This window comes from Diabrotica virgifera, chromosome 7, assembly GCF_917563875.1.
Source record: "Diabrotica virgifera virgifera chromosome 7, PGI_DIABVI_V3a".
Taxonomy (NCBI): domain Eukaryota; kingdom Metazoa; phylum Arthropoda; class Insecta; order Coleoptera; family Chrysomelidae; genus Diabrotica; species Diabrotica virgifera.
The window spans coordinates 198974473-198999437 of NC_065449.1; the positions used below are offsets into that span (position 1 = coordinate 198974473).

The 24965-nt window shown below is 33.8% G+C and overlaps 2 protein-coding genes across 2 annotated transcripts; both read right to left on the reverse strand.

Moving 5' to 3' along the window:
* LOC126887675 (uncharacterized) lies at positions 1–2141 on the reverse strand. The gene is made up of 2 exons (XM_050655322.1): positions 1997–2141; positions 1–1599 (listed from the first exon to the last, which is right to left on the reverse strand). The coding sequence occupies exons 1-2, from the start codon at positions 2137–2139 to the stop codon at positions 1248–1250; spliced, it is 495 nt and encodes a 164-aa protein (XP_050511279.1). The 5' UTR covers positions 2140–2141; the 3' UTR covers positions 1–1247.
* Positions 2142–3575: 1434 nt separating this feature from the next.
* Positions 3576–8288, reverse strand: LOC126887673 (uncharacterized). The gene is made up of 7 exons (XM_050655317.1): positions 8131–8288; positions 7271–7484; positions 6347–6580; positions 5376–5597; positions 4835–5031; positions 4481–4664; positions 3576–3994 (listed from the first exon to the last, which is right to left on the reverse strand). The coding sequence occupies exons 2-7, from the start codon at positions 7476–7478 to the stop codon at positions 3894–3896; spliced, it is 1146 nt and encodes a 381-aa protein (XP_050511274.1). The 5' UTR covers positions 7479–7484; positions 8131–8288; the 3' UTR covers positions 3576–3893.
* Positions 8289–24965: the final 16677 nt, after the last annotated feature.

Genomic DNA, 24965 nt, shown 5'->3' on the forward strand with positions numbered 1-24965 from the left:
GATCCTTGTTTCTTTTCTGGATTAGGTAATATTAATTTAACATCCTTAATATTAACGAATGCAATGTCTTCAACTAGGGGATAGGAAAAAGCTCGAGCCACTGTAGCACTTTTTCTTAAAAATGAAATTTCTACTTCATCTTCGTCATTTTTTTCTTTAGTCACTCGGCCAACATAATAAAACTTTTTCTTATCTGTAAATTCAACCAATACAAATTCATTTACTCTTAGAAACTCTACTGGAGTAAAAGATAATTCTACAGCATTTTCCTGTTCTACATCATCAGGGTCAAATAACCCTCCACTTGAGGAAGTAGCTGACCAATCATCAAGTGGATCGTCTTCATCACTGGACTCTTGCACAAATATTTTTTTTGTTGCTTCTTTTCTTTTAGAAATGCTGACTTTAGAATTTTTGGCAGCAGCTTCAGATGCTGCGTTCTCAATTAGATTTTTTTCAGATTCTCAATTAGATTTCCAATCGCCTTTCTGGGCTTTGAATTCCGCAAGACTTCTAAAAGTTTTATTATCAATTGTTTTCATTTCACTTGTGTTTTGCAAAACATGTTGGGATTTATGCAGTGAAGGCTCTTCATTTGATTATGATGATGGACCAGCGAGTAGTGGGGGATCGGTAAGATCAATTTCGGTTGAATGTTCAGGATTTGGTCTGTCAGTTACAAAACTAGACATATAGTCGGCTTCAGTAAATAAATCGCGGTTATAAGCAAAAATTCCAGTTTTCCTAAATCCATTGACAATTGTTGTTGGTATCATAGTTTTTTGATGTGCTTCATTTACACAACCAGCAATGTTATATATTGAGAAAACCTTTCCTGGATTTTGTTTTTGCCAAGAATCTACAGCAGCAGCATAATATGTTTTGAATGGAGCATAACATGAAACATCCAGTGGTTGTAACTTTCCACTGCAATGGGGTGGAAGTGTGACTATTGTTACACCATTTTCTTTAGCTAGATTTATGACTTCAATGCATATATGGCTGTGATGGTTATCCATTATTAGTAACGTTGGGTTTTCTTTTGAAGACAATGTATGTTTAATAAAATGCTTAATGACTTGAGGGAAAATATCCGCGCAAAGAATACAAAAAAAATGTCCACTCCATGACTAGAGGGAAAATATTGACAGATTTATTTATTACTGTAGAGGTGGCAGTTTCATCTAAATTCCATATCCTTGAACCATCTGCAAAACTTGTTGAACGTTGTAAGGCTTCTTCTAAGATTATCGTAGCCGATAAAATGATGTGCAGCCAGAAAGAGAACACTTCTCAGGTTGTCTTTTGGACAATGTTGTATTTCTTTTTAAAAAACCTCTTAGCCAGTCCAAACCATCAGCTGAGTTAACATGCCAGCTTGGAGGTACATTTATCTCATTTATCATAGCCATTTCATTTGCCAGCTCACGTGTATCACGTGTTGATTTTCCGTAGCACATTTTGGAACAGATCAATAAATACTCTGATAAAAGTTTTTCTAGTTCGGCAGTGAATATTAAACGGGAATTATACTTATGAGTAAAACGAATTTTCATATTAGATCCTTCATCGTTGGCAGCTTTTTGCTTTTTTACATACCTGTAAAAGAAAAACATATTAAAGGTAATTATACATAGGTACATACATACGTAATCTTTATTTCTTTTACCGGCTGACGCCAGTGTCGAAAAACAAATTTTACATTTCTGAAATAAATATAAACTCCTATATCTACATACGGCATAATTAAAATCTAAAAATAAAGTATAACTCTTTTATCGTCTTTTAGTGAGACTGCAGTATAAGTTCTTCTCCATTCCCTTCTATTGTTTGTCAAAGTTTTTGCTTGCCTGAAATCTATATTTCTTTTGATTAACGCCTTCTCTATAGTGTTGTTCGATGTTGGCTGAGGTCTGCCGGTTTTTCTTTTGCCTTGCGCCTTACACTCCCAGACTAAAGGTAATTATATCAATTTATAATATAAATTATTACTCACCTAAATAATGTAACAAAACTAACATTACATTCGTCTGCTGCTCTTCTTAAGCTAATTTTATTTTCGAGAATAAGTTTAACAGCTCTCTCCATTTGTTCGTCGGAGAACTGTCCAATATTGTTTTTTCTTACACGGTTTCTCATTTTTTCTCTATAAAACAAAATAAGTTGCTTTATATAAATATTAATCATATTACCTACTATTGAATTATTTATGTGTTTTGGGGCACAGTGAAACATGTTTCAGTGTGCCCCATAAAATTTGTTTCACTCAACCCCAAGACAAACGCACGTGTTAACATGCATCTCATTCGACAACCATCAGACTTAATAAATAACAAGAATAATATGGCAATTCATGCCTTATACCTACTCGTTTTATATACCCAAGAAAGAAATTTGAGTTTAAAAAAAAACAAAAAAGTTGCAAATAATAAACTATTCGTTATAATATTTATTTTACTCACCCAAAATCCAACACCATCAACTTTCAATCACTAAACAACTGAACTAAGCAAATCTTTTAACATCTGGCTGACCTTGTACACAGGTAGTTGTTGCCACACGAAGTTGTTTGCATTTTTAAGAATTAACTCCCGCGAAAGGGCCTAGCCGGGTAAGATGATGAAAAGTGCCCCCAACTCGATTCAAATTCCATATAGGTCACCGTTTAGCATATATAGTGAAACTAACTTTCTGAAATTTTTAGCCCCCTAGGTGGTCATGTGACCCACCTAGAGCCTACCCAAGCAGCAAGAGTCAGTCGAAGAGACGTCGAATGTACGTCACTACTCGACGTCCAAATACGTCGAAACAACGGTCGGTTCAACGTGAATTCGACGGCACAATGTCATAGTTGAAACGACGTCGACTTATGACGTTTAATCGACGACGAGATATACCTCACTGATAACGTTATATAGACGTACAATAGACGTTGGCAGTTATAGTTTCTTCGAATGGCAGCTTTCAGTCGTCTATTGGATGTACATGCAGTTCATTTTTAGCATTTTCAAGTTAAAAAATAAACAAGGCATGTGTCTTCCGATTAGCAACTGCTGCTCTAACAAACGTAACCTGTGTCAAATAATAAAGAAATCAAAAACTCTGTCAAAACTTTTATTATATAAAATACAAAAACTTTGTAAAATGACAGGTGAATATAAAATACAAGAAACTTTGTAAAGCAAATGGCAGGTAGGGTGGCTAAGATATACCTGGTGACGAGATCAGGTAACAGTGAATAACTTTTTTGTTAATAAACCGATTATTTTGAAATCACATAAATATTCAGCTTTTGGCGGTGCTTCAATTATTACTTCCGGTTTAACAGGAAATGAGATAATTTTTTTGTGACAATATTGTTCTTCACAAAATTTCAAATCTAGTGATGTATCATACTTGACAATGTATCTTTTTGAAAATCTTGAATCGCATCCCCATGGCTATTTAAAAATAATATTTGAATGATCATAAATAAGTATTTTTTTTTAATAAATATAACTTTTTAATAATAATCTTTTTCATAAAATTTGCAAAATATTGATGTGTAAAACATACTTTTTTAAATAGTCAAAAAATTTAAATTTTTTTGAACATAATCGAGAATATTTTTATTTTTAAATTTTTTGACTATTTTTAAATAAAGATGTTACATTTTATACATCAACATCTTGCAAATTTTATACTTATCCTTAAAAACTTACTAAACGGTATCACTATGTACTACTGTTTTACTAACAAGGGAAGAAGCCTGATTTAAATTACTATTAAGACCTTCAATCGTATTTTTAAGTTCCTTAGCCACCCTCCTACACATTTGGCGTTCACCTACAGTTTCTTTATAAAACCTTTGCATGTTTAATCAAATAAAAAACTAAAATTAAAACAATTCCAAATTAGTAATTTTTCTTGTTACGGTTAGGAGCATGTTTTAACCAGCGCTTAATAGCGTTCTCAACTTCATGAGTTGTAAAGTCAGTTCCTTGTTTTACCGCATCTATAATAAAAATAAAATTCAGTGTATCAAAAAATATACAATATATGGGTTGTTTCATTCAGAAACATAATTACACAATACGGACTAAAACTGTTTGTACTAAAAATGAGTTTTTTCACTCTTTGCAAATAATATTACAACCCATTCATACAAAATATAATTTCTTAACTTTTCTTTTAAATCTGGGTTTGGAAATTTAAAAAGATTAAGACCAAAAAAGATTAAAAAACAATATACAAGGCAGTTGGAAAGAAAAAACTGGGCAAAATAGATAAAATGCCCTATACCTCAAGTTATTAAAGGAGTACAACCCATTAAATATGAACCTTCTGCAAAACACCTAGGCATGCCCTATCTGTAGTTAAAGTATGTCTATTTTAGAATGAAACACCCTGTATAAACACCTTTCCTTATTTTCTTCACAATCCGTGTTTACAATCGAAGCAAGTTAATAAAAAACAAAAAAATTTAAACCACAAGACTCACCTAGAACCACTTTGTTTAAGCGCAGTTGATTAAATGGTCGCTTATTTGATACTCTGTCTTGCCGCCGGTTGTTACCGAAGTAATTAAAATGCTTCGCAATATTATCTGTCAAAAGAGATCTTAATATCCTATTATTCTTCTGGGTAACATCTTTCAGGTTTGAAATTGAGGCACAGTATGATTTCTAAAAAAATATAAATTAAAAAAAGTATTTTTACATTTAGGTGCAACTAATTTCTTTTAATTTATACAAAGAAAGTTTAATAAGGGAATAATTTTCTATTATAAACAAATCAGCAAAAAATTTAAATTTTCTTAATTTCTACAATTGGGTACTAGATTTATACAACTTACAAAAGTGTTGAAGTTCTCTTCTTCTGTCAAATATATCTCTAGTTCTTCCAGGTCTTGTAAGGATTCTATTGGCAATTTTATTTTGAAGTCATCAGGTAAATCTGAATTTTCAAATGGTTTTGATTTCTCCAAAATATTTAGAATTTTTCTGTTCTGTTCCTTAATTGTTAATATATGTTTAAGTAGAACCTTCAATCCTAGAAACAAAACATATTTACAACACATTGAATAAAGTACAGAAGGTTTTCCATTAGTTTTTTGCAATTATTCATTGATACTTATAATGAATGCATGCTAACATTGTGTACCTATATCGTTGGTTGTACCTATGCCCATAAAAAATTGTAAGTTTGGGGAAAACACAATTTGACCATTTACATTAATAGTATCAGTAATAACAACTATAAAAATTAGATGATTTGTTACACTATTGGAAGCTTTTTCAAGTCAATTTTTACTGTGTGCTTTAAACCAACAATATTTTTGGCAAATCAATAAGGTAGTGTTGTGCAAAATTACTCCCATAAATAAAAGAACTTACCATTTGTATCCTGAAGACTATTATCAAAATTTAGAGACTCGTTCAGAGTCGGTGTTTGTATTTCAGTTGCTTCTTGCCTACCAAAAGACGATGAAGATTTTGGTGTAGATATCTGAAATGATAACTTATCCCTTGGTGTGGATATGCTTTTCATAAATTGAGAGCCAGAAGGAATGCCAGGGTCAGACTCATCTGTCCCAGATTCCAATTCTTGAGACGATCCTACAATTTTATTTATTACTCCCTTAATACTTTATGATACCAGTGAGGTTCATAATGGATAAATTAATTATTGTCTAGCTGATTAATGATTTGGAAGAAAATCCTACAACAGACCAATTTTTACTTTCCCTCAATTTTACATATCCTATCCTTAGATAGGATGTATTATCGAAGCGAAGTATTGTGATGGTGTAAAATTTCGACTTCGGGATTTTCAATGTGTGTCTGTGGAAAAATTTTTCGTCAACGGTTTAGCAAAAATTGCTAAACAGATTTTTACAAAATTTGGACCAAAAATCAACTATGTGAAAATCTGGATCTGATTAGTTTTTTGGAAAAACTATTTATCACACATAATAAACCCACTGACATACGTTAACGGGGTGTTAAAGACATTTGAAAATTAAAAAATATTTAAAAAATTCATAAAAACTAATGAAATTTAAACAAAACAATCTCTATTATGTTTAGTAGATCAATACAGTCTATTTTTCAAATTATTAAACTCATAGGCTAACGTTAATGGAGTTTAAGAGGCTTTGAGACTTTGAGGGAAAGTACCTTGTGTCATAACACACAACTAGTTAATTTTTATCTATTTTTTTTACACTGAAAATTCTTACGGACTACACTGTACAATAATATGCTGGCATCATCAAATGTACAAAATAATAATTTAGGTTTAAAATTGTTAAACAAGTGTTTGTGTTTAAAATATTAATATTGATGTAAATCTTAGAATCACTAACCTCTTGGATTTGTATAGAGTTTATTAATTCCCACAGGTGGAGGCCATGGTAAAATTTGCTTCGACTTTTTGCCAGGCTTAAATAGCGAAACCTGGTCGTTGCTGTCCTCATCCAAACTAAATTTTCGTTTCAGGATCTTTCTTCTGGGTCTGGTATTATCATCCTCAAGATCAGTTTGTAGATCAGATGTTATTTCTGCTCTTTTTAATTTATTTGTGGCCTTTTCAAAATCATCTAAAAATGTACGGGGTAATAAAAGGGTTAAAATAACTTTACTGGTATCACTATTTTCACTTACACTACCACAAATGAAAAATGACAAATCGCAATTAAATTTTTGCCTTATACTTTTGTAAATTATGCTAAGCATATTTATGGCACACAATCTTCTGACAAGGGGTATTTCGCTTCAACAGAATGTGTACACCAGATTGGATATTGTGAGATTAGAAGCATTTTTACAAGATTCATGAAAATTTATGAAGAATCTTGAGCCTGAAACCTTTAGTTTTCTTCAAACTGATTCAAAGAGTTCACCGTTAACCAAAACACATTTCGTTGACTATGTCAACATCATCAGGAGACGATAGAAACATACTTCGAGCTTAGATTTGTGATATTGTCACCATATTTTCGAAATAGATTGAGAGATTCAAATATATATTTGAGGATTTCTGAGATTGTGCCTGGGATTGGTAAGATTTCTGACATTTTAAGCTGATTTAAAGCACAATGTAAAGACCAATCACTATTTAGAAATCCTTTCAAGCTGAAAACAAGAGAAATGGGAACAGCAGACTCGAACGTCAGACAAACGTGGTGGCAAAATTTGCAAAAGGACTTCCAAATAGTGATTGATGTCTACACTAGATTGCGTGAGTGAGACACCCTTTGTGTTTTAATTAGCTAAATTATTATCATTACCTGTTGAATAAAAAATTTTCTGGACACCATATATCTTCCAAGTTTCATCAATTTCAGGTTCTAGTTTGCGTAGCACTTTTTTAAATTGAACGTTATCTTTTATAGGGGGCCAACGTACTTCAGTTTTTCTAGGTGTCAACCAAGTTGAATTTACTATAGATAGTCCACCACCATCTTCTTCTTGTTTAAATTCTATTACAGAATACATTTTTACCTACATAATTGTGAAGAAAAAAACTGTATTTTAATTTTTCTTGACTATTTTATCTTGTTACTAATACTAATACAGTGGAACCTCGATAAGTTGGATTAATTGGGACCGCGGCCGATCCGGGTTATCGAAAATCCCGGTTAGCCGGAGAATATGGTAAAAATTAATAAAATACGGTATACTTAGAGATAAACTCCATTATAAATGACAAAACATGAAATCCATATGCACAGTACATCTAAATTACATACAGTTGTATAGAGTATTGTTTATTTCTTGGTAAAAAACTCAGTCCAAGTGAAAAAATTTTTGTTTTGTCTGATGAAAATCGGTCCGGGTTAGCCGGACTTCCGGGTTATCGGGGGCCGACTGATCGGGGTTCCACTGTAGTTATAAAATGTTTTAAACAAAATAAGTATATATTCTTAATAGGGTTATTTAGAAAAATGCTGTAAAAATGATATTTTGTTAAGACAAACATGTGTAATGTTCCTGATTATTACTATTTTTTCATATTCACCCACCATAATTTGGCCACAGAGATTAGTCAGTGAAATGTATTTCACCAGTTGAAGTTCATTTTCGTAAGTAGAAGTGAAAAAATATACCTCAGTTTTTAAGTTATGATATTTCTAAAAATTAGACTTACCTAAAACAAGAAATAATCCAAATATAAACTAATTTAATAAACAAGGAGCCAATGGATGGAAAAAAGCGAACTCCTTGAACACGATGGATCAAGAAAAACAGGAAACAAACGTAAACTAACGGAAGACGGCATTATGCCGTCTAGCGTTTGCATACACCACCATAACCAACAAAGCCATTTTGTTTGATTTGACTGTCAAAAACGTCAATTGTCATCCAAAATACACAGATAGCGGCAAGACTTTTTTTAGCCAATCACTACATAGTATTTCAAAGTAATAATAATTTGATTGGTTAAAAAAATGAACTCGATATTCTGTGGACAGGACGTTTTGCGCCGTTATGACAACCCAATGAGAAAGTTTCGCGCAAAATTTGAATTTATTTAATGATAAGTTTTTTGAAGATCGATGAGTGAAATCATTGTTATAGGTACTAATATTAAATTTATAGGTCTAACGATTAAAATAATGTTGTTTTGCTTTGTACCTCTGGTGTTTTAAGGCCCCGTCTCACCATCAAATAATTGACAGTTATTTGATCAAACTTGACAGTTAGTGACACAAAGTGACAGTTAGTATGTATAGTTTGTGTCACTAGTCAAGTTTGACTGTCAAGTTTGATCAAATAACTGTCAATTATTTGATGGTGAGACGGGGCCTTCACTGTGTTTTTACTTTGAACTAAACTTTAGAATTGGCATTCGTTTGTCTAATGTCTATTTTCAGTTTGATTTATAGATATTTCTATATCAAATAACTATAATATTGATGGTTACTTTCATAACGTCTTTTCAACGTTCATTTTTGGTCGATAAATTTTGAAAACCTCTACCGCCCTACAATCGACGTTAAATCAACGTCTATATTATGATGTCGAAAAGACGTCTACAAATCGACACCTAATCGATGTCGTTTTAAGGTCGATCGACGTCAAGGTCTACAAATGACTTAGTATCGACGTATATTCGACTAACTCTTGCTGCTTGGGTAATTAGGCTTTTTATGTTTTTATTTTTTATCTCAGCCGTATCGAGAACTAGCGAAAAACTTTAAATAAAAAAGTTGTAAGCTTTAAAAAGTTCTGTCTGAAAATTTTTTTTTTTAATTTTTGGCGGGAAATTTAAATTTTAGAACGATTTTAAAATTTTAAATGAGTATAAAAAAATAACTAAGACATTCGTTTTCACGAAAAAAATATATAACGTGTATTTTTGCATAATATTTCACCCTGAATTTTTTCAAATTTTTAAAATTGGTGAAACGCACTTTAAAAATAAAAAACCGCATTTTTTCGGTTTTTTTTTCGTTTTTTGATACAATTTTATACATATTTTTCAAAAAAGGTAATACCGTCACTAGAATAGGTAAAAAACTGAAAAATAATTGGGGCTTGCTTAATAAAAATTTTTTGTAATCCCATCCATTTTCAGTATACAGGGCGTTGAAGAAAACAAAATTTTACACATTCTTTACGATTTTGCCGAAACTACTGGCAACATTGTAATAAAATTTGGCTAGTTTTAAGAGGTAGTTGTTGAGCATTTTTTGACATACAATTAAGAATTTTATATTTATCATTGGCGCGTATACGGGTAATAGTCTGAACTTTTTAAAGAAAAAAGATAGTACGCCACTGACATATTTCAAATTAACAATATAAGGGGATGAGGGTTTAGGGTGTGAGAGTTAGGATATATTATAGGGGTTTTGCTCGTACTCGAACTTCAGCTGTAAATAATGGGAAGCACCTTGCACATCGGGGTTGAATAATAATAAGCACAAACTTTACTGTGAGCGGTATAATCACCGAAAGAAATAGAAACAAACTACATTATTAAAACTAATAGTTCAATGGCTTGGAGTACAATCATGCACTCTTGAAGCAGTCTCCGCCATCTCAGCTGTCAGCCGTCGGGAGAACCTCTGTCACTTGGTCGGCAGGGTTGCCAAGTATAATTCTTGTTACATCCTCCCCCTTTGGATCAGACGTAGAATATGGCTGATACAAAACGGAATAACTGGTTATTAGCGAGGGCTTGGAACAGACCTCGGTCATCATACATGAGCATCTTGATAGCGCTTAGGAGGGCGCTTGGAACGTCTGGGTCTCTGTATGGAACAATCAATCTGCGTAGGCAACGAGGTACTACTGGAGTCGCTGGTTGTGGTTACAGGTACACCAGAACCTGTAGATTGCTGCGTTGTCTTAGGATGTCGCTTAGGGATAGCCCCTCTGCTTTTGGCTGCGACATCTTTCTGCAACGTGGTTGAAGGTCGACCTCTACTACGTAACTCATGTAGAGGAGTTACAGGCGAATCGGAATCATCTTCCACAAAAGGATGGGGAGCAGACACGTGGTATTTTCCGATCGATACATCTGGGTGCGTTAGAGTTGCTAACTCGTACGAGGTGGGAGAAAGTTGGTTAAGGATAAGGTATGGGCCATCGCGACGAGGCGCAAATTTAGAAGACAGTCCTGCATCACTTTTACTAAGGATGTGAGTCTTTACTAGAACTTTCTGTCCCTTGTTAAACACAACGGTTTCGCGAAAATGTTTATCTGCATACAATTTCGAAGAGTCTTGGCGTAACTCATTATTTTCTCGCGCACTTAATAAAATGTCAGTATGCCTGCGCAAGTAAGGTGTTATCTCGGGAATAACCGTTTCACTCGCGATAATAGCTCGTAAGTCTTTATGCACATCTGTGGGCGTACGTAGCTCACGCGCAAAGTTCAAATAGGCCGGGGAATAACCGGTAGCTAAATTTGGTACGGTATTCATAGAAAAACGTATACTGGGTAGCACTTCATCCCATTTAGTATGGTCCCGTTGAACTAAAATGGAAATCTGAATCTTAAGATTTCGATTTTTACGTTCCTCCGGATTTGAGGCAGGATGATAAACAGGAATGAGTGATTGCTGAATACCTAGGCAGTATGTAAACTGCTGCATTATTTTACTAACGAATTGGGGTCCGTTGTCACTTATTATTCTACGAGGGGTGCCGTATCGTAAACATATTTCACTTATTAGTACTTTTGTGCACTCCTCCGCAGTAGCTTGTTTTAACGGGAATATTTCTATCCATTTCGTGGAAGTATCTTCCACTGCAAAAATCCATCTGTTTCCCTTTTCAGTCACAGGTAGTGGACCCACTAAATCAATTGCAACGCATTCAAAGCGTTGTGCCAACACAGGAGTTTGAATTAGACCTGCTGGTTTTAGATTCAAAGGTTTATACCTTTGGCAGTCGATGCATTTCTTTATATGCTTTACAACATCTCGCCTAATGGTAGGCCAGTAGAAACGAAGAGCAATTCTTTGGATTGTCTTTTCATTTTTTCCCTCCCCCTGGAGGAGACATGCGCCAAGTGCATTACAAGTTTTCAAAAATGACAAAGCATGTTTAGCATTGCGTGGAATAGGCATTTCAGCAATTGCTGATATCTTTCCTGGATCAGGAGCGATCCCATTGGGTGTAAGAAGGTGCCCTAAATACTTCACTGAAGAGCGCACAAAAGTACATTTTGCTCTATTTACAAACAGTTTGAATACTTGTAATCTTTGAAACACACTAGCTAGATCATTGATATGATTTTCAAATGAGCTAGATAAAATAATATCATCTAAATATGCCAAAATAGTAATACTTGGTAATCCGCTACGAAAACGGTCAATAAGCCTTTGAAAAGTAGCAGGCGCGTTTCGTAGACCAAAAGGCATACGATTAAATCTAAAAATACCAAAAGGGGTAATAAAAGAAGTTTTATCTCGATCTGATGGACGAACACTTATTTGATGGTAGCCACTTTTCAGATCTAGTGTTGTCATAAATAGTGTCTGTGTGGTGGCATGCAACAGATCGTCCATCCTCGGTAGAGGATATCTATCTGGTACAGTTATTTCGTTGAGGCGTCTGTAACCAACGCACATGCGAAAGGTACCGTCTTTTTTAGGAACGAGTACAGTTGGTGCAGCATAAGCTGAGTCGCTTTCATCAATGATTTCCATTTCCAATAAATGATGGATTTCATTTTTGAGTATCTCTGCTTTCTGAGGTGTTGTCCTATAAGGGGGCACAGCGATTGGAATATCACTGGTTAAATTAATACAATGCTCAGCAAATGGTGTAGGTTCATTATGTTCCATAAAAACGTCACCGTACTGATTTATCAAGCACTGTAAAGTACTACGCTCAGAAGTATTTAACTGTGAAGCTTCGTCCTGTCGTAAAGTAAGTTCAAGAAGATTAATTGAAGCATTGCAGGAGTTAGGTTCCCGTAATAGTTTATGTTGAATATCAGGAGAATCAGCAAATGAGAATTTCATTTGAGAGATATTAATAATAATATCAGCATTTTTTAAGAAGTCTATGCCAAGAAGAGTTTTAGCTGATGTGTGTTCAGGAAATGCCACAAAAGTTGTAGGTATGGTTCTATCTAATAGGAGAACCAAACACTCAAAAATATGAGCTGTTACCGTGCGGCTTATACCGTCAGCAAGAACTAAACTCATTTCCTTGGAAATATAGTGTAGACCTTTGTTTAAAAAATGATTGTATAGTCTAATTCCAGCTATAGTACATTTAGCTCCAGTATCAACATATGCGCAACCACTCAAACCTAAGACATTTATTGGTAAGAGGGGACGATTATTCAAATTGTTAGTTTCTGCTAATAGAAGCTCTACAGAATAAGCTGCTTCTGTGGTAATAGGATTTACAGAAATTTTACAGTTAGGACAATTTGTGCGAACATAACCAGGAGTATTGCAACCGTAACAAACTACACTGGAAGAACGTTGAGAAGGTATATTTGAAGTGCTAGGATTCGTATTTGGACGACTAGGAGATACAGAGGTGCTAACTGAATCATTAGAATTAGATTGCTTAAATTTTCTGCATTCCGGCTGAGTATGGCCAAAAATTTTACAAAATGTACACTTTGGTCTGAATTTTGGTTTAACAGAATCCTTGTCTTCATTCGATTGAGGTTTTTGTCGACGATCAGAGTCGGTAGCAACTAAACCTTCCTTTAAGGATGCTTCGATTTCTCGAGATTCCCTTAAAAGTTCCTTAAAGTCTCGAAATTTATTCCTTGGTAACCTTTTTCGTATTTTACGCGCCATTAAGCCGTAAACCATATCCAACTGAACCTCTTCGGTTAGGGTATAAGGTAATTGTGCGAGCAAAGCTCGAATACGAGAAACAAACAGTTCGGTAGGTTCCTTAGAATTTTGTTCACGCGAGAATAATTCTCGAAATATTAAATGAGGAGGAAGTTTTCTCGAATAGGCATCTCTCAAGGCTTGTACAGCGTCTTCCCATGTGAGAATGGTATTTTTGACACCTTGCCACCATGTAGCAGCACTACCATTAAGAAGCATGGATAAACCACGAAGAGCATTTTCATCACTTATTTGGGAACAGTCCTTAAAAGTGATCACATTGTCGAGAAAAGCTTCAACATCAGCGTTAACAGTACCATCAAAGCGAGCAGTACATTTAACGAAGTTTCCTCCTAACGTATGTGTAGGAGTTCTATTAAGGTCTCTGATTTGTACCAGAATATCTTCAGATACTTGTTTGTTAGAATTAGCAAGTACCGAAAGTAATGAATCAAATTGATCTTGTGACATTGTTACCATAGCGGGAGCAGAACATTCTCCTGCTGTAGGATTTTTCGAATTACCTTTTGACATTGTACAAAGTATAGCAGATAACCAAATATTACTAAATGTGTAACAGACACAGGCAATAAAAGTGATTTTATTGTAAAAATTAGATAGTTATATGTATATGCAATAAGAGTTATTTTATTGAGAAATCGTAATATAATTACATGCAATAAAGTTATTTTATTGAAAAGTTATACAATTATATGCAATAAAGTTATTTTATTGAAAAAGGTATATAATTATATGCAATAAAGTTATTTTATTGAGAAATCGTAATATAATTACATGCAATAGTTATTTTATTGAAAAAAGGTATATAATTATATGCAATAAAGTTATTTTATTGAAAAGTTATATAATTATATGCAATAAAATATTTTATTGAAAAGTTATATAATTATATGCAATAAAGTTATTTTATTGAAAAGGTTTTATAATTATATGCAATAAAGTTATTTTATTGAAAAGGTTTTATAATTATATGCAATAAAGTTATTTTATTGAAAAGGTTATATAATTATATATATTTTAATTTAAAATCCGAGCAAATTCGGTAAAATTTTAAATTTGGCAACAAAATGTTGAAAAAGTTTGAAGAGCTACGAAACAGTTTTCGACATAGGCAACACCGCGCAGAACGACAAGTAAGCGAACATCAATTCGAATAATCGAAATACGAAATCGATTCCCCGTACTCAGATCGTGCATGCAAAATCGATATATATATCGGTGAAACATGAAAATCGGCGCAAAATAGATGCCACGCCACGATATGAAAAAGTAGGGTTATTGATTTTAAAATACTACTTACAGCGAAATTCTGGTATTAAAAAGCACTTTAACACTTACGAAACAATGTCTATAATTCCTAGCCACAAAGTTGGGACGCCAATATAAGGGGATGAGGGTTTAGGGTGTGAGAGTTAGGATATATTATAGGGGTTTTGCTCGTACTCGAACTTCAGCTGTAAATAATGGGAAGCACCTTGCACATCGGGGTTGAATAATAATAAGCACAAACTTTACTGTGAGCGGTATAATCACCGAAAGAAATAGAAACAAACTACATTATTAAAACTAATAGTTCAATGGCTTGGAGTACAATCATGCACTCTTGAAGCAGTCTCCGCCATCTCAGCTGTCAGCCGTCGGGAGAACCTCTGTCACTTGGTCGGCAGGGTTGCCAAGTATAATTCTTGTTACAACAATCCTTTTTGAATTCCTCGTTTAATTTGTGACAAAAAATCTATCTTCCTTTTTTTTATACGACGCGCCATTTTTATTCAAAAAATAAAACCTCTTAACCCTTACAAAGTATTCGAACTTCTATTATTATTGTAGTTTCTACATCTACATACGTAAACTCGTACGTCCATTATAAAAACTAATTCGAATACTTTGGAAGCGTTAAGATATTTTATTTTTTGCAGCAAAACGGCGCCTCGTATGAAAAAATGATAAGATAGTTTTTTTATCGCAAATTGAATGAGGAATTTAAAAATGATTGTTAATTTGAAATATGTCAGTGGCGTACTATCTTTTTTCTTTGAAAAGTTCAGACCATTACCCCTAAACGCGCCAATGATGAATATCAAATCCTTAATTGTATGTCAAAACATGCACAATAACTACCTCTTAAAACCCGCCAAGTTTTATTACAATGTTGCCAGTAGTTTCGGCAAAAACGTAAAAAATGTGTAAAATTTTGTTTTCTTCAACGCCCTGTATCTTGAAAATGGATGGTGTTACAAAAATTTTTTATTAAGCAAACCCCAATTCTTTTTAAATTTTTTACCTGCTCCAGTAACGGTGTTACCTTTTTTGAAAAATATATAATAAAATTGTATCAAAAAACGAAAAAAAAAACCGAAAAAATGCGGTTTTTTATTTTTGAAGGTGCGTTTCACCAATTTTAAAAATTTGAAAAAATTCAGGGTGAAATATTATGCAAAAATACACGTTATATATTTTTTTCGTGAAAACGAATGTCTTAGTTATTTTTTTATACTCATTTAAAATTTTAAAATCGTTCTAAAATTTAAATTTCCCGCCAAAAATTAAAAAAAAAATTTTCGCACAGAACTTTTTAAATCTTACAAATTTTTTATTCAAAATTTTTCGCTAGTTCTCGATGCGGCTGAGATAAAAAATAAAAACATAAAAAGCCTAATTAGGGTCTAGGTGGGTCACATGACCACCTAGGGGGCTAAAAATTTGAGAAAGTTAGTTTCACTATATATGCTAAACGGTGACCTATATGGAATTCGAATCGAGTTGGGGGCACTTTTCATCATCTTACCCGGCTAGGCCCTTTGAAACGTTTCAGTGTGCCCCTTGTTTCATTGTACCCCACCTTACCCTACAGAGCGTAGAAATAGAGGTCGCTTTGCCGAACTTGCACGGTCCCAATATGAGTGTTTGGAAAATGTATGGGCTTTTCATTCAGTCATTTGTTTTGAGCTTCTGTCATATTATGTCATATATCGGTGTACATTAATATTATATAGTATTTTTACTACAAAAACGTTATTACGTAGGCCAAAATTTTTGACGTAAGAGAACTGTCAAAACATTAGAATGTGACTTTTCATTATTGTTATGTTTATTATAAACACGGCAATAATGAAAAGTCACATAATGTTTTGACAGTTCTCTTACGTCAAAAATTTCGACCTACGTAATAACGTTTTTGTAGTAAAAATACTATATACACATATTATAAAACATATGACAGAAGCTCAAAACAAATGATAATCGATGAAAATTTATTGCAATTTAGTCAGGGCCGTAACTACCATTGGGGCAACCGGGGCAGTGCCCCGAAGCCCCCGTCCAAGAGGGGCCCCGCAGGGGCCCTAGTTTGGTTGGCCGTGTATAGATTTTAACGAGGAAAATAAAAATACAGTCGGAAAAATGAAAGAATACCCATAAACGAACATATAAAACACGCTGTATTTTCTTGTCACCGTGTCACAAAGAAAATTGCCCAGTGCAAGTACATGTAATAATAATTATTACATGTACTTGCGCTGGCCAATTTTTTGTATGACACGGTGACAGGAAAATACAGCGTGTTTTATATGTTCGTTCATGGGTATTCTTTCATTTTTCCTACTGTATGTATTTTAAAATCCGATCCCAACGAAATAGTTTCAAATGACACAATTTTAAAAAGACCTTACAGATGCACCCTAGACCTCAACATAAAGTTGAGGGGGCTAAGCTGGGGCCCCCGAGACCATAACATAAAAATTTAAATTATTACCTAGGAAATTAGTTATTTTTGGCGTAGTAAAACTTAAAATGCCATTGAAAGAGGAGGCCCGGGCTAAGCTGAGGCCCCCGAGAAAATTAGTCATTTTGGCGAAATAAAAACTAAAATGCAACCGGAATATGGGCCCCCCGTCAGGGCCAGGACCGGATTTAAGGGGGCAGGCTGGGCAGCTGCCCAGATTTAAGGGGGCCCCCACAAAGTCCCAAATTTGAAAAAATCAGCACATTATTCACATAGAATCATTTTTGTCAAACAATTAACTGTGATATTTCGTTACATGGAAGGTTTCTCTTCTGTTGAAAATGTATCTTTGCCAAGTCACGGTCATTATAAAGCAGAAGATATATTTAATTTTCTAATGACATTCTTGCAAGAAGATGATATCAGTTTGAAAATCTGCAGTGGACGGTCCAAGGACAACCTTTCAGTTATGAGTGGAAAATACAATTGTGTTTAGGCTGGAATTAGATAATATATATTGCCGTTGTGGATTTCGTGTGCCGGCCACTCTCTAAATTTAGTTGCAAAAGCTGTAGCTGAGTGTTGTCCTGCTGCCATAGCATTCTTTGATTTCCTGGATGGACTATATAACCTATATGTATTTTTCCTCCACATATAGATACAACTTGTTAATCCAATGTTTAAAAGCGTCTTTAAGCGAGAGCAACGCCGACTGTGGCAGAAATATTATTGTTCCTAAAAGAGTAAATACCTACTACAGTCAAACCCGCTTATTAGAATACCTCTTAAAGGAATATTCCGGTTTAAGGAATAGAAATTTGAGGTCCCGAAACGTTTCTGATACCGACTAATGATCGGTTATTAGAATATCCCGGTTATAGGCAGGGACGCGCCAAGTAACTTCGGCGCCGTCGTGCGAAATATTGATAAGCGCCTTTACCAAAATCATCAGGGTAGAAATACTATAATCAATCACTCCTTCACATTTCAACGTGGAAAACAATGAAATTTCTTCTACATCTACCTAGATTTTTTTAAGGAAACAATAAGTACACTACACTTATAAAAAATAATATAGTAAACACTATATTGCACAATAAAACACAACAGAAAAAAACTGTTAAAATTATAAAACATTACTTAAAATTATTAAAAAACTGAAGATCATATAAAACATTTAGATTGAGTTTTTTTTAAACAAATACACTTATTATGATGAAAATTTTTTGCTCAATTAGAAATCCAATGAAATCAATTAATTTGTGGTCATCTGATTGAATACAACCAATAAAACCAACATTATACTGAAAACAGATCCCATGGGCTGTTTTCACTCAATCATGTAGCTATGGATACCTACATTTCGTTTCATTTCGATTTTGACATTTCAAATATTCAATATTTCAAAATGTCACGATTTGGTTGTAATACTGATGAGAATATTAATGAAATTATCGAATCAAATATACCAAAGAATACTGTTTACAAAAAATTTTCTATCCGAATAACCCTCGAACATTGATAAATGCTCAAAAATTTTTTAACAACTTTCTCAAGCTTGTTGCTTACAGGCAACAGACCTCCGCCTACGGCGTCGGTCTGTTTCCAAGCAACAAGCTTTCGAAATCTGTTTTAAAATTTTTTCGAACAATTATCAATGTCCTTGGGTTATTACTACTGAAAACCAACGGGTCCTTTAAAAAGTCCGATTCTATAGAAATATAAAGCAAGATTTTCTATCCGCTCCTGACCCATTCTAGATCTTAAAGGGGAAAGGTGCAAAATGTCGCCTGTCAAAATTATCAATGGGTTTTAAATGTATTTATGTTTTTCGAATCCTGAGAAAAATAATAAGTATTGTGAGGGCCGAAAGTCCCTTAGAAAAGACTGTTTCTTTTGAATAAAAGATTTGCAATTAAAAATCACACTAAATTTTCTCTTATATTTTCACCCCTGTAACTTATTAAAATAAACATTACAGAAATGTTTAGGGACTTTCAGCCCTCAGTAATAATGTAATCTTTCATTCTGCGTTTAAATCTTTTAAAAATATTTATTAGCTTTCTTAGGATTCGAAAAAAATTAATACATTTAAAACACATTGAACATTTTGACAGGCGACATTTTGCGCCTATGCCCTTAAGTAATTCTTAATTAGTTTTAGTTTAGAAAATGATCTCCCTGCTGAAGCTACAGAAATCGGTATACAGTAGCACCCCGAAAATCCGAAATAATTGGGGGGACAGCCTGTTCGGATTCCGAAAAGTTCGGATTATGCGAAAGTTAGCCTAACTCGTAAGTCAAAGCTTTCATTGTCGTTGATTTTAAGTCGCAAAACGTTCTCGCAAGAGTTTGGACAATATTTTTGGACTCAAGTTGACTACGAGAAAACCGAGGTAAGATTAAGTTTAACCTTTATAAGCACTACGTATAAAGTACGTATTTATTTCTAAGAAATTTTAAATGTCGAAGTCCTACTTATTCTACATTGTTCAATTTTCTGGTTATGCTCTGTATAATAAACATGTTTTTAAATTTTTGTCTTGAATTTTTTAATTCTTTTCACCTTCCTTTGGTTCGGATTAGCGGGGTTCGGATTTGCGGGGTTCTACTGTAGTTAATAATATACGTAACGCAATAGTGAGAATGAGTGGGCTAAGTTATTTTTTGTAATGTAATTAAGTGTTTTTACTACAGATGTTACCTTTCCATTGCAAATTTGTAGAAATTGTAGTTCGATTAAAAGTTCCGTTCCGTCTGTCACTCTCGTTTCGATTTTTGTCAGTTAACACTTCTTCAAGTTTTTTACAAAAATTAAACTGATCTTCATCAGAATACTTGCCGAAACCCTGAGTATTCCACAAAAATTTGAAAACATTAGCATGGGAGGTTAACAGCTCAAACCTCTCATTTACAGATAAAAGAGTAATATCTAGCATTAAAAAAAACAGTTGACTTTGAATTTTAATTATTGGTTTTCAATTGGATGATCTTCACTTTTATAGGAAAATTGTTTTTTATTCTTCGTGGCCGTAAGGTTTCTGCATTTTTGAATTTCGCATCTACGTCCAAGGCAGTTTTTCTCAATAGAATATAGTAACCAATAGAGAAGAAGTAAGTAGGTAGTTAAAACAGCATTATTTCACCACCGGTGCCGGTCAGTATTGGTGGGTAATAGAATTTCACCATTGGTATTAGTAGAAAAATTTTTGTTTTTTTATGTTTATTTTTTGTTTTTTAAGCTTAAAAAAATATTTAGTTTTGAATTGGATATTTATTTAACTTTGCCGACTCAAAGGGCGCCTTTAACGCCTTGGCGCCGTCGTGCGCCGCAAGACCTTGCCCATATGGACGACGCGTCCCTGGTTATAGGAATACTTCTGATTGGCACGAGGCACGAAGGCTATTCCAATAAGCGGGTTCGACTGTACTAGATTGTCATCTAGAAGTGACGCCGAAAAAGAACTAGTTAAAGGTTATAATCAAATCAAAGAAGCATTATCCAAAATTTCATAAGACGATGAGCAACAATTTGAAACTCGTAACGATGCAAATGGTTTGTATAATCGAGTGTGTTTAGTGGAAACAAGAATATTTGCAATATTTTGGAATAAAATCTTAAAGAGGACAAGCAGCACAAGTCGTATTTTCCTAGATCCAAATATTGATCTTAATTCAGGAGTGGCGGCACTTTTAGATCAGTTAAAGAATTTATATTCTTTTAAGTAATATTTCAGAGACTGAAATGACAACATCAGAGAAATTTATAATTCAAAATTTAATCGCTGTTATAGTTCACTTCATTTTCTGTTTAAGTCAGAGACTTTCTGCATGTGAGTCCATTAATTCCAATTTTAAAACTGAAGCTTACCGACATTAATAGCAATGATTTAGATGAAAACCTATATTTTGAATTGGTACAATTTGTAGATTTTTTTCAATTCATTTAAAGAGGAAATCAACTCATCAAATATAAGTAAAGAACTAGCTCATCAAATATAAGTAAAGAACTTCAAATGTACCGACTGCTAAAAGAAAAGAATGTGAATGATACGTTTCCAAATGTTGTGGTGACACACTTCGTTTGTTTAGTTCTGATACTAACTAAATGCAGTGGAGGGAGGCTATTCTCAAAATTTAAGTTAATTAAAAATCGACTTCGGTCTATGATGGGCCAAGAGCGTTTGAATCATCTCTTTATAATGGGCACTGAACACGATGTCCTGTCCTAAAGCAACCATACATATCCGACATAATAGGTCTGGATCCCGCGTATGAAAAAAGTTGATTAATAGCAAGCTGAAAATTTGTTAATAGCTTAAAGGTGTCTAGTCGGATAAACTTTGATATATGTGAACACTGGAACAGGGGCAGTTTTAATTGTGCAACAGGTTAAAAATTTGGAACGGTCAGACCACGAAAACGGTACATTTATTTTGTCCGACAGAATAGACTTAAACTCTCCGAACAGATATTAAACTCTCATGCAAAAATCAGACTGCTATTTATCACCTGTCATAATTCCTGTCATTTGACATATTCTACATGTTCCACTCATTAAAACGCCCATTTGGTGATAAATAGCAGTCTAATTTTTGCATGAGAGTTTAATCTCTGTTCGGACAGTTTAAGTCTGTTCTGTCGGACAAAATACATGTGCTGTTTTCGTGGTGTGACCGTTCCAAATTTTTAACCTGTTCCACAATTAAAACTTCCCCTGTTCCAGTGTTCCCATATATCAAAGTTTGTCCGACTAGACACCCTTAAGCTATTATCAAATTTTTAGCTTGCCATTAATCAACTTTTTTTTATACGCGGGATCCAGACCTATAATTAAAGAGTTCCCAATGAAAAAAATTTGAAAAGTACCCGGGCTTAACTATATATTGTACTATGTTTATTTTTAATGTTTTACTGTAACAAAAAAACAAATTACAGTTCTTATATTTTTTATTATTTAAAAATATATTTGTAAAAGTAGATCAACATTTTTTTTAATCTCTAAACGAGAAACCCCTGGAGTTAGCTACATACCATAATTACAACAACAATTTTTTAAATGGTAGGAGGTAGGGCCCCACACCAATTCTGCCCAGGGGCCCCACTGCCTTAAATCCGGCTCTGCCTCCCGTCCCAGCTATATTGTCTTAACCAATTTACCCCAGGCCACATATACTAGTACGTGAAAGGAACCACATTGTAGCCGAACAATGTACTTGCATAAAACAGATAAGATGGTACTTGCAAAATTATTTAACTTAAAATAAGGTGATTTTAGGTAGGGGCCCCAGATCACGTTTGCGCCGGGGCCCCCAACATCGTAGTTAAAATTAAAACTGTGTTAAAAAATGTCCCGTTATAGTGGTGATAGTGAACTATATGAACAAAAAAACATTAAAAAACCCAAATAATCTTATAAAGTAGAATGGGAACAGCTGTCCTAGTTTAAAGGATGGTTACAAAAAAGCGATGAAAAATCTGAAAAATACGCAATATGCAAATTTCAATTGGGTTTTAAGTTTTTTTTCATTTCGAGCATTAAAAACTTGTCTTCCAGAAATTTTTATTGTAGTAGACTCTCTCTATAACGAGAACTGAAATGGCGTACTTAATTACCTCATTATAAGCGGATCTCGTCATATCAGACAACAATAATATTGTGCATACCACCACTACTGAAATGTTTTGATGCCTCTTATATAGTTTATTAGGTGTCGATGGTCGACTTCAACAATGAAACTTGGCCATAGCAAATTGTAAATTTCCTAGAATTTTCAATATCGGTCGATAGATAAATAGGAAGGAAGAAGTTTATTGCAAGCGGTGAAATTTATTACAGCACTGGCCTCGATAAGCCCACAGATGTTGGGCATTTCTGTATACAGGCAGTTGGGGTATTTATTTATAGCCATCACCACGCCAAAAACAGGTATAAAGAAACATACCTACCTATTCTTCGATTTCATTTTTCCTCGTTATAACCAAATATGCCTCGTTATAGAGGTGTTATAGTTCAATAGGAATTTCATGGGACATTCTAGTGTACCTTGTATAAGCGAAACCTCGTAATACCCTTGTTCGTTATAGAGAGAGTCTACTGTATTTTAGAAATCTACACTGGGCCTGGATTCCGTACACTGTAGATATCTACACGTCGCTTTCTATCGATATCAATTTTCGTAAATATATTTGAATTTTTAGCTTTAATTGAATTATTTTCTAGTTTTGCTAGGTTATACTCTAATTAGTCTAATTGATGCTGAAGTGACTAGGGCCGGTTGTTCGAACGCTAATCAACAATGATCATTATTAAATATTTAATTACTGTCACCAAAACTGTCAATGTCAACTTTGTTTGGGTTGCTGAAAACATAATAAATTACAATTATAAGATTTATTATTAATTATGTTAATAATTATTGTTATATTAATTGATTATAGTCTAAGAATTGTAACTAATTATGTTTTAACAATTGACATTGACAGTAATTAATTATTTGATAATGATCATTGTTGATTAGCGTTCGAACAACCGGCCCTTGTAAAACAAGAAAATATTTGAATTAAAACTAAAAATTCAAATATATTGACATTGATAGAAAGCGATCGGCACGATGTCAATATATTTTAATTTTTAGTTTTAATTCAAATATTTTCTTGTCTAGCAAATAATTCAATTAAAGCTAAAATTCAAATATTTTTACGAAAATTGACATCGATAGAAAGCGACATGTAGATATCTACAGTGCATGGAATCCAGGCCCTGATTTTTGTCAAGATCTACGGATGGATGATGGAGTCAGGCTGGTGGCTGGCAACGTGCAACGTGGCAACACTGTCGTCGTGTCGTCGGTCGTCGGTTCTTGTCGGTTGTCCGCAGGGTTACCAGACCTAGGGAATTTTCCCTAAACCTAGGGAATTTTGAGCCAGCTTAGGGAAAAAGGGAATTTTATTCAATTCTATGACAAATCTAGGGAATTCTTAATATTCGTAAGATGATTTTAAAAAAATTGTTGGATTTTATAAACTTTACAAAATTGCATATCTACATGGAAATCGTATCTTCGGAAATTCGGGGAATCACAGCGATACGTCAAAGTTTAGAAGTGAAGAGAATATTACAGATTACGATAATTGCGATTCGGGAATTCGGGGAATCACAGCGATGCGTCAAAGTTTAGAAGTGGAGACAAGAATATGACAGATTGAGATATCGATTGAATATGAGATATCGATTCAGATCAATTTTTACGATTATTCCCCATTTGTTTATTAAAGGCAAACAAACATCAATAAGGTTATGTTATAAATCCATAATTTATCAGGGTTACTCGTTTCTCGGTTGTAGGATGAAATTATTATTATTGTCCATATATAAAATCCACGAAGAAATTTATCTGGGATTGGGTTCTACCATTAGTATGGTATAAACAATGATGTTATCATAAAACTTCGAGATGCTGGAATCAATTTCTATAGTTCGACTATTATTATTTATAATTTAGTTGGACACAACATTTTATCACATTTGAGTCGAAAAAGAACAACTCTAATAAATAAATAGAAAATATAAAAATATTAGATAACCATAAATGTTCGATTTTTGATTTGTTGTGTCGCTTGTCAATAATAATCGATTTGAATCGATCAGCGTTTCGATCATTTTTAATTTTGACCATTTCGATTATTGTACGGTTTGGAAGTACAATGCTAGAAGTGTACAATATTTTCCGTACAATGCCAGGATTGCCCAATTTCGGGGGTTTGCTCGTAACATATATACAAGAATACTGGGTCTATTCACAGAGCACATCCTGAACTTACCCAGAGGGAGCACGCCTGCGCATTTGCTGTTCACAGGGAAGAATTCGACCTATCCAATGCCCAGTTTTGTAATGCGCATGCGTAGGATGTGCTCCG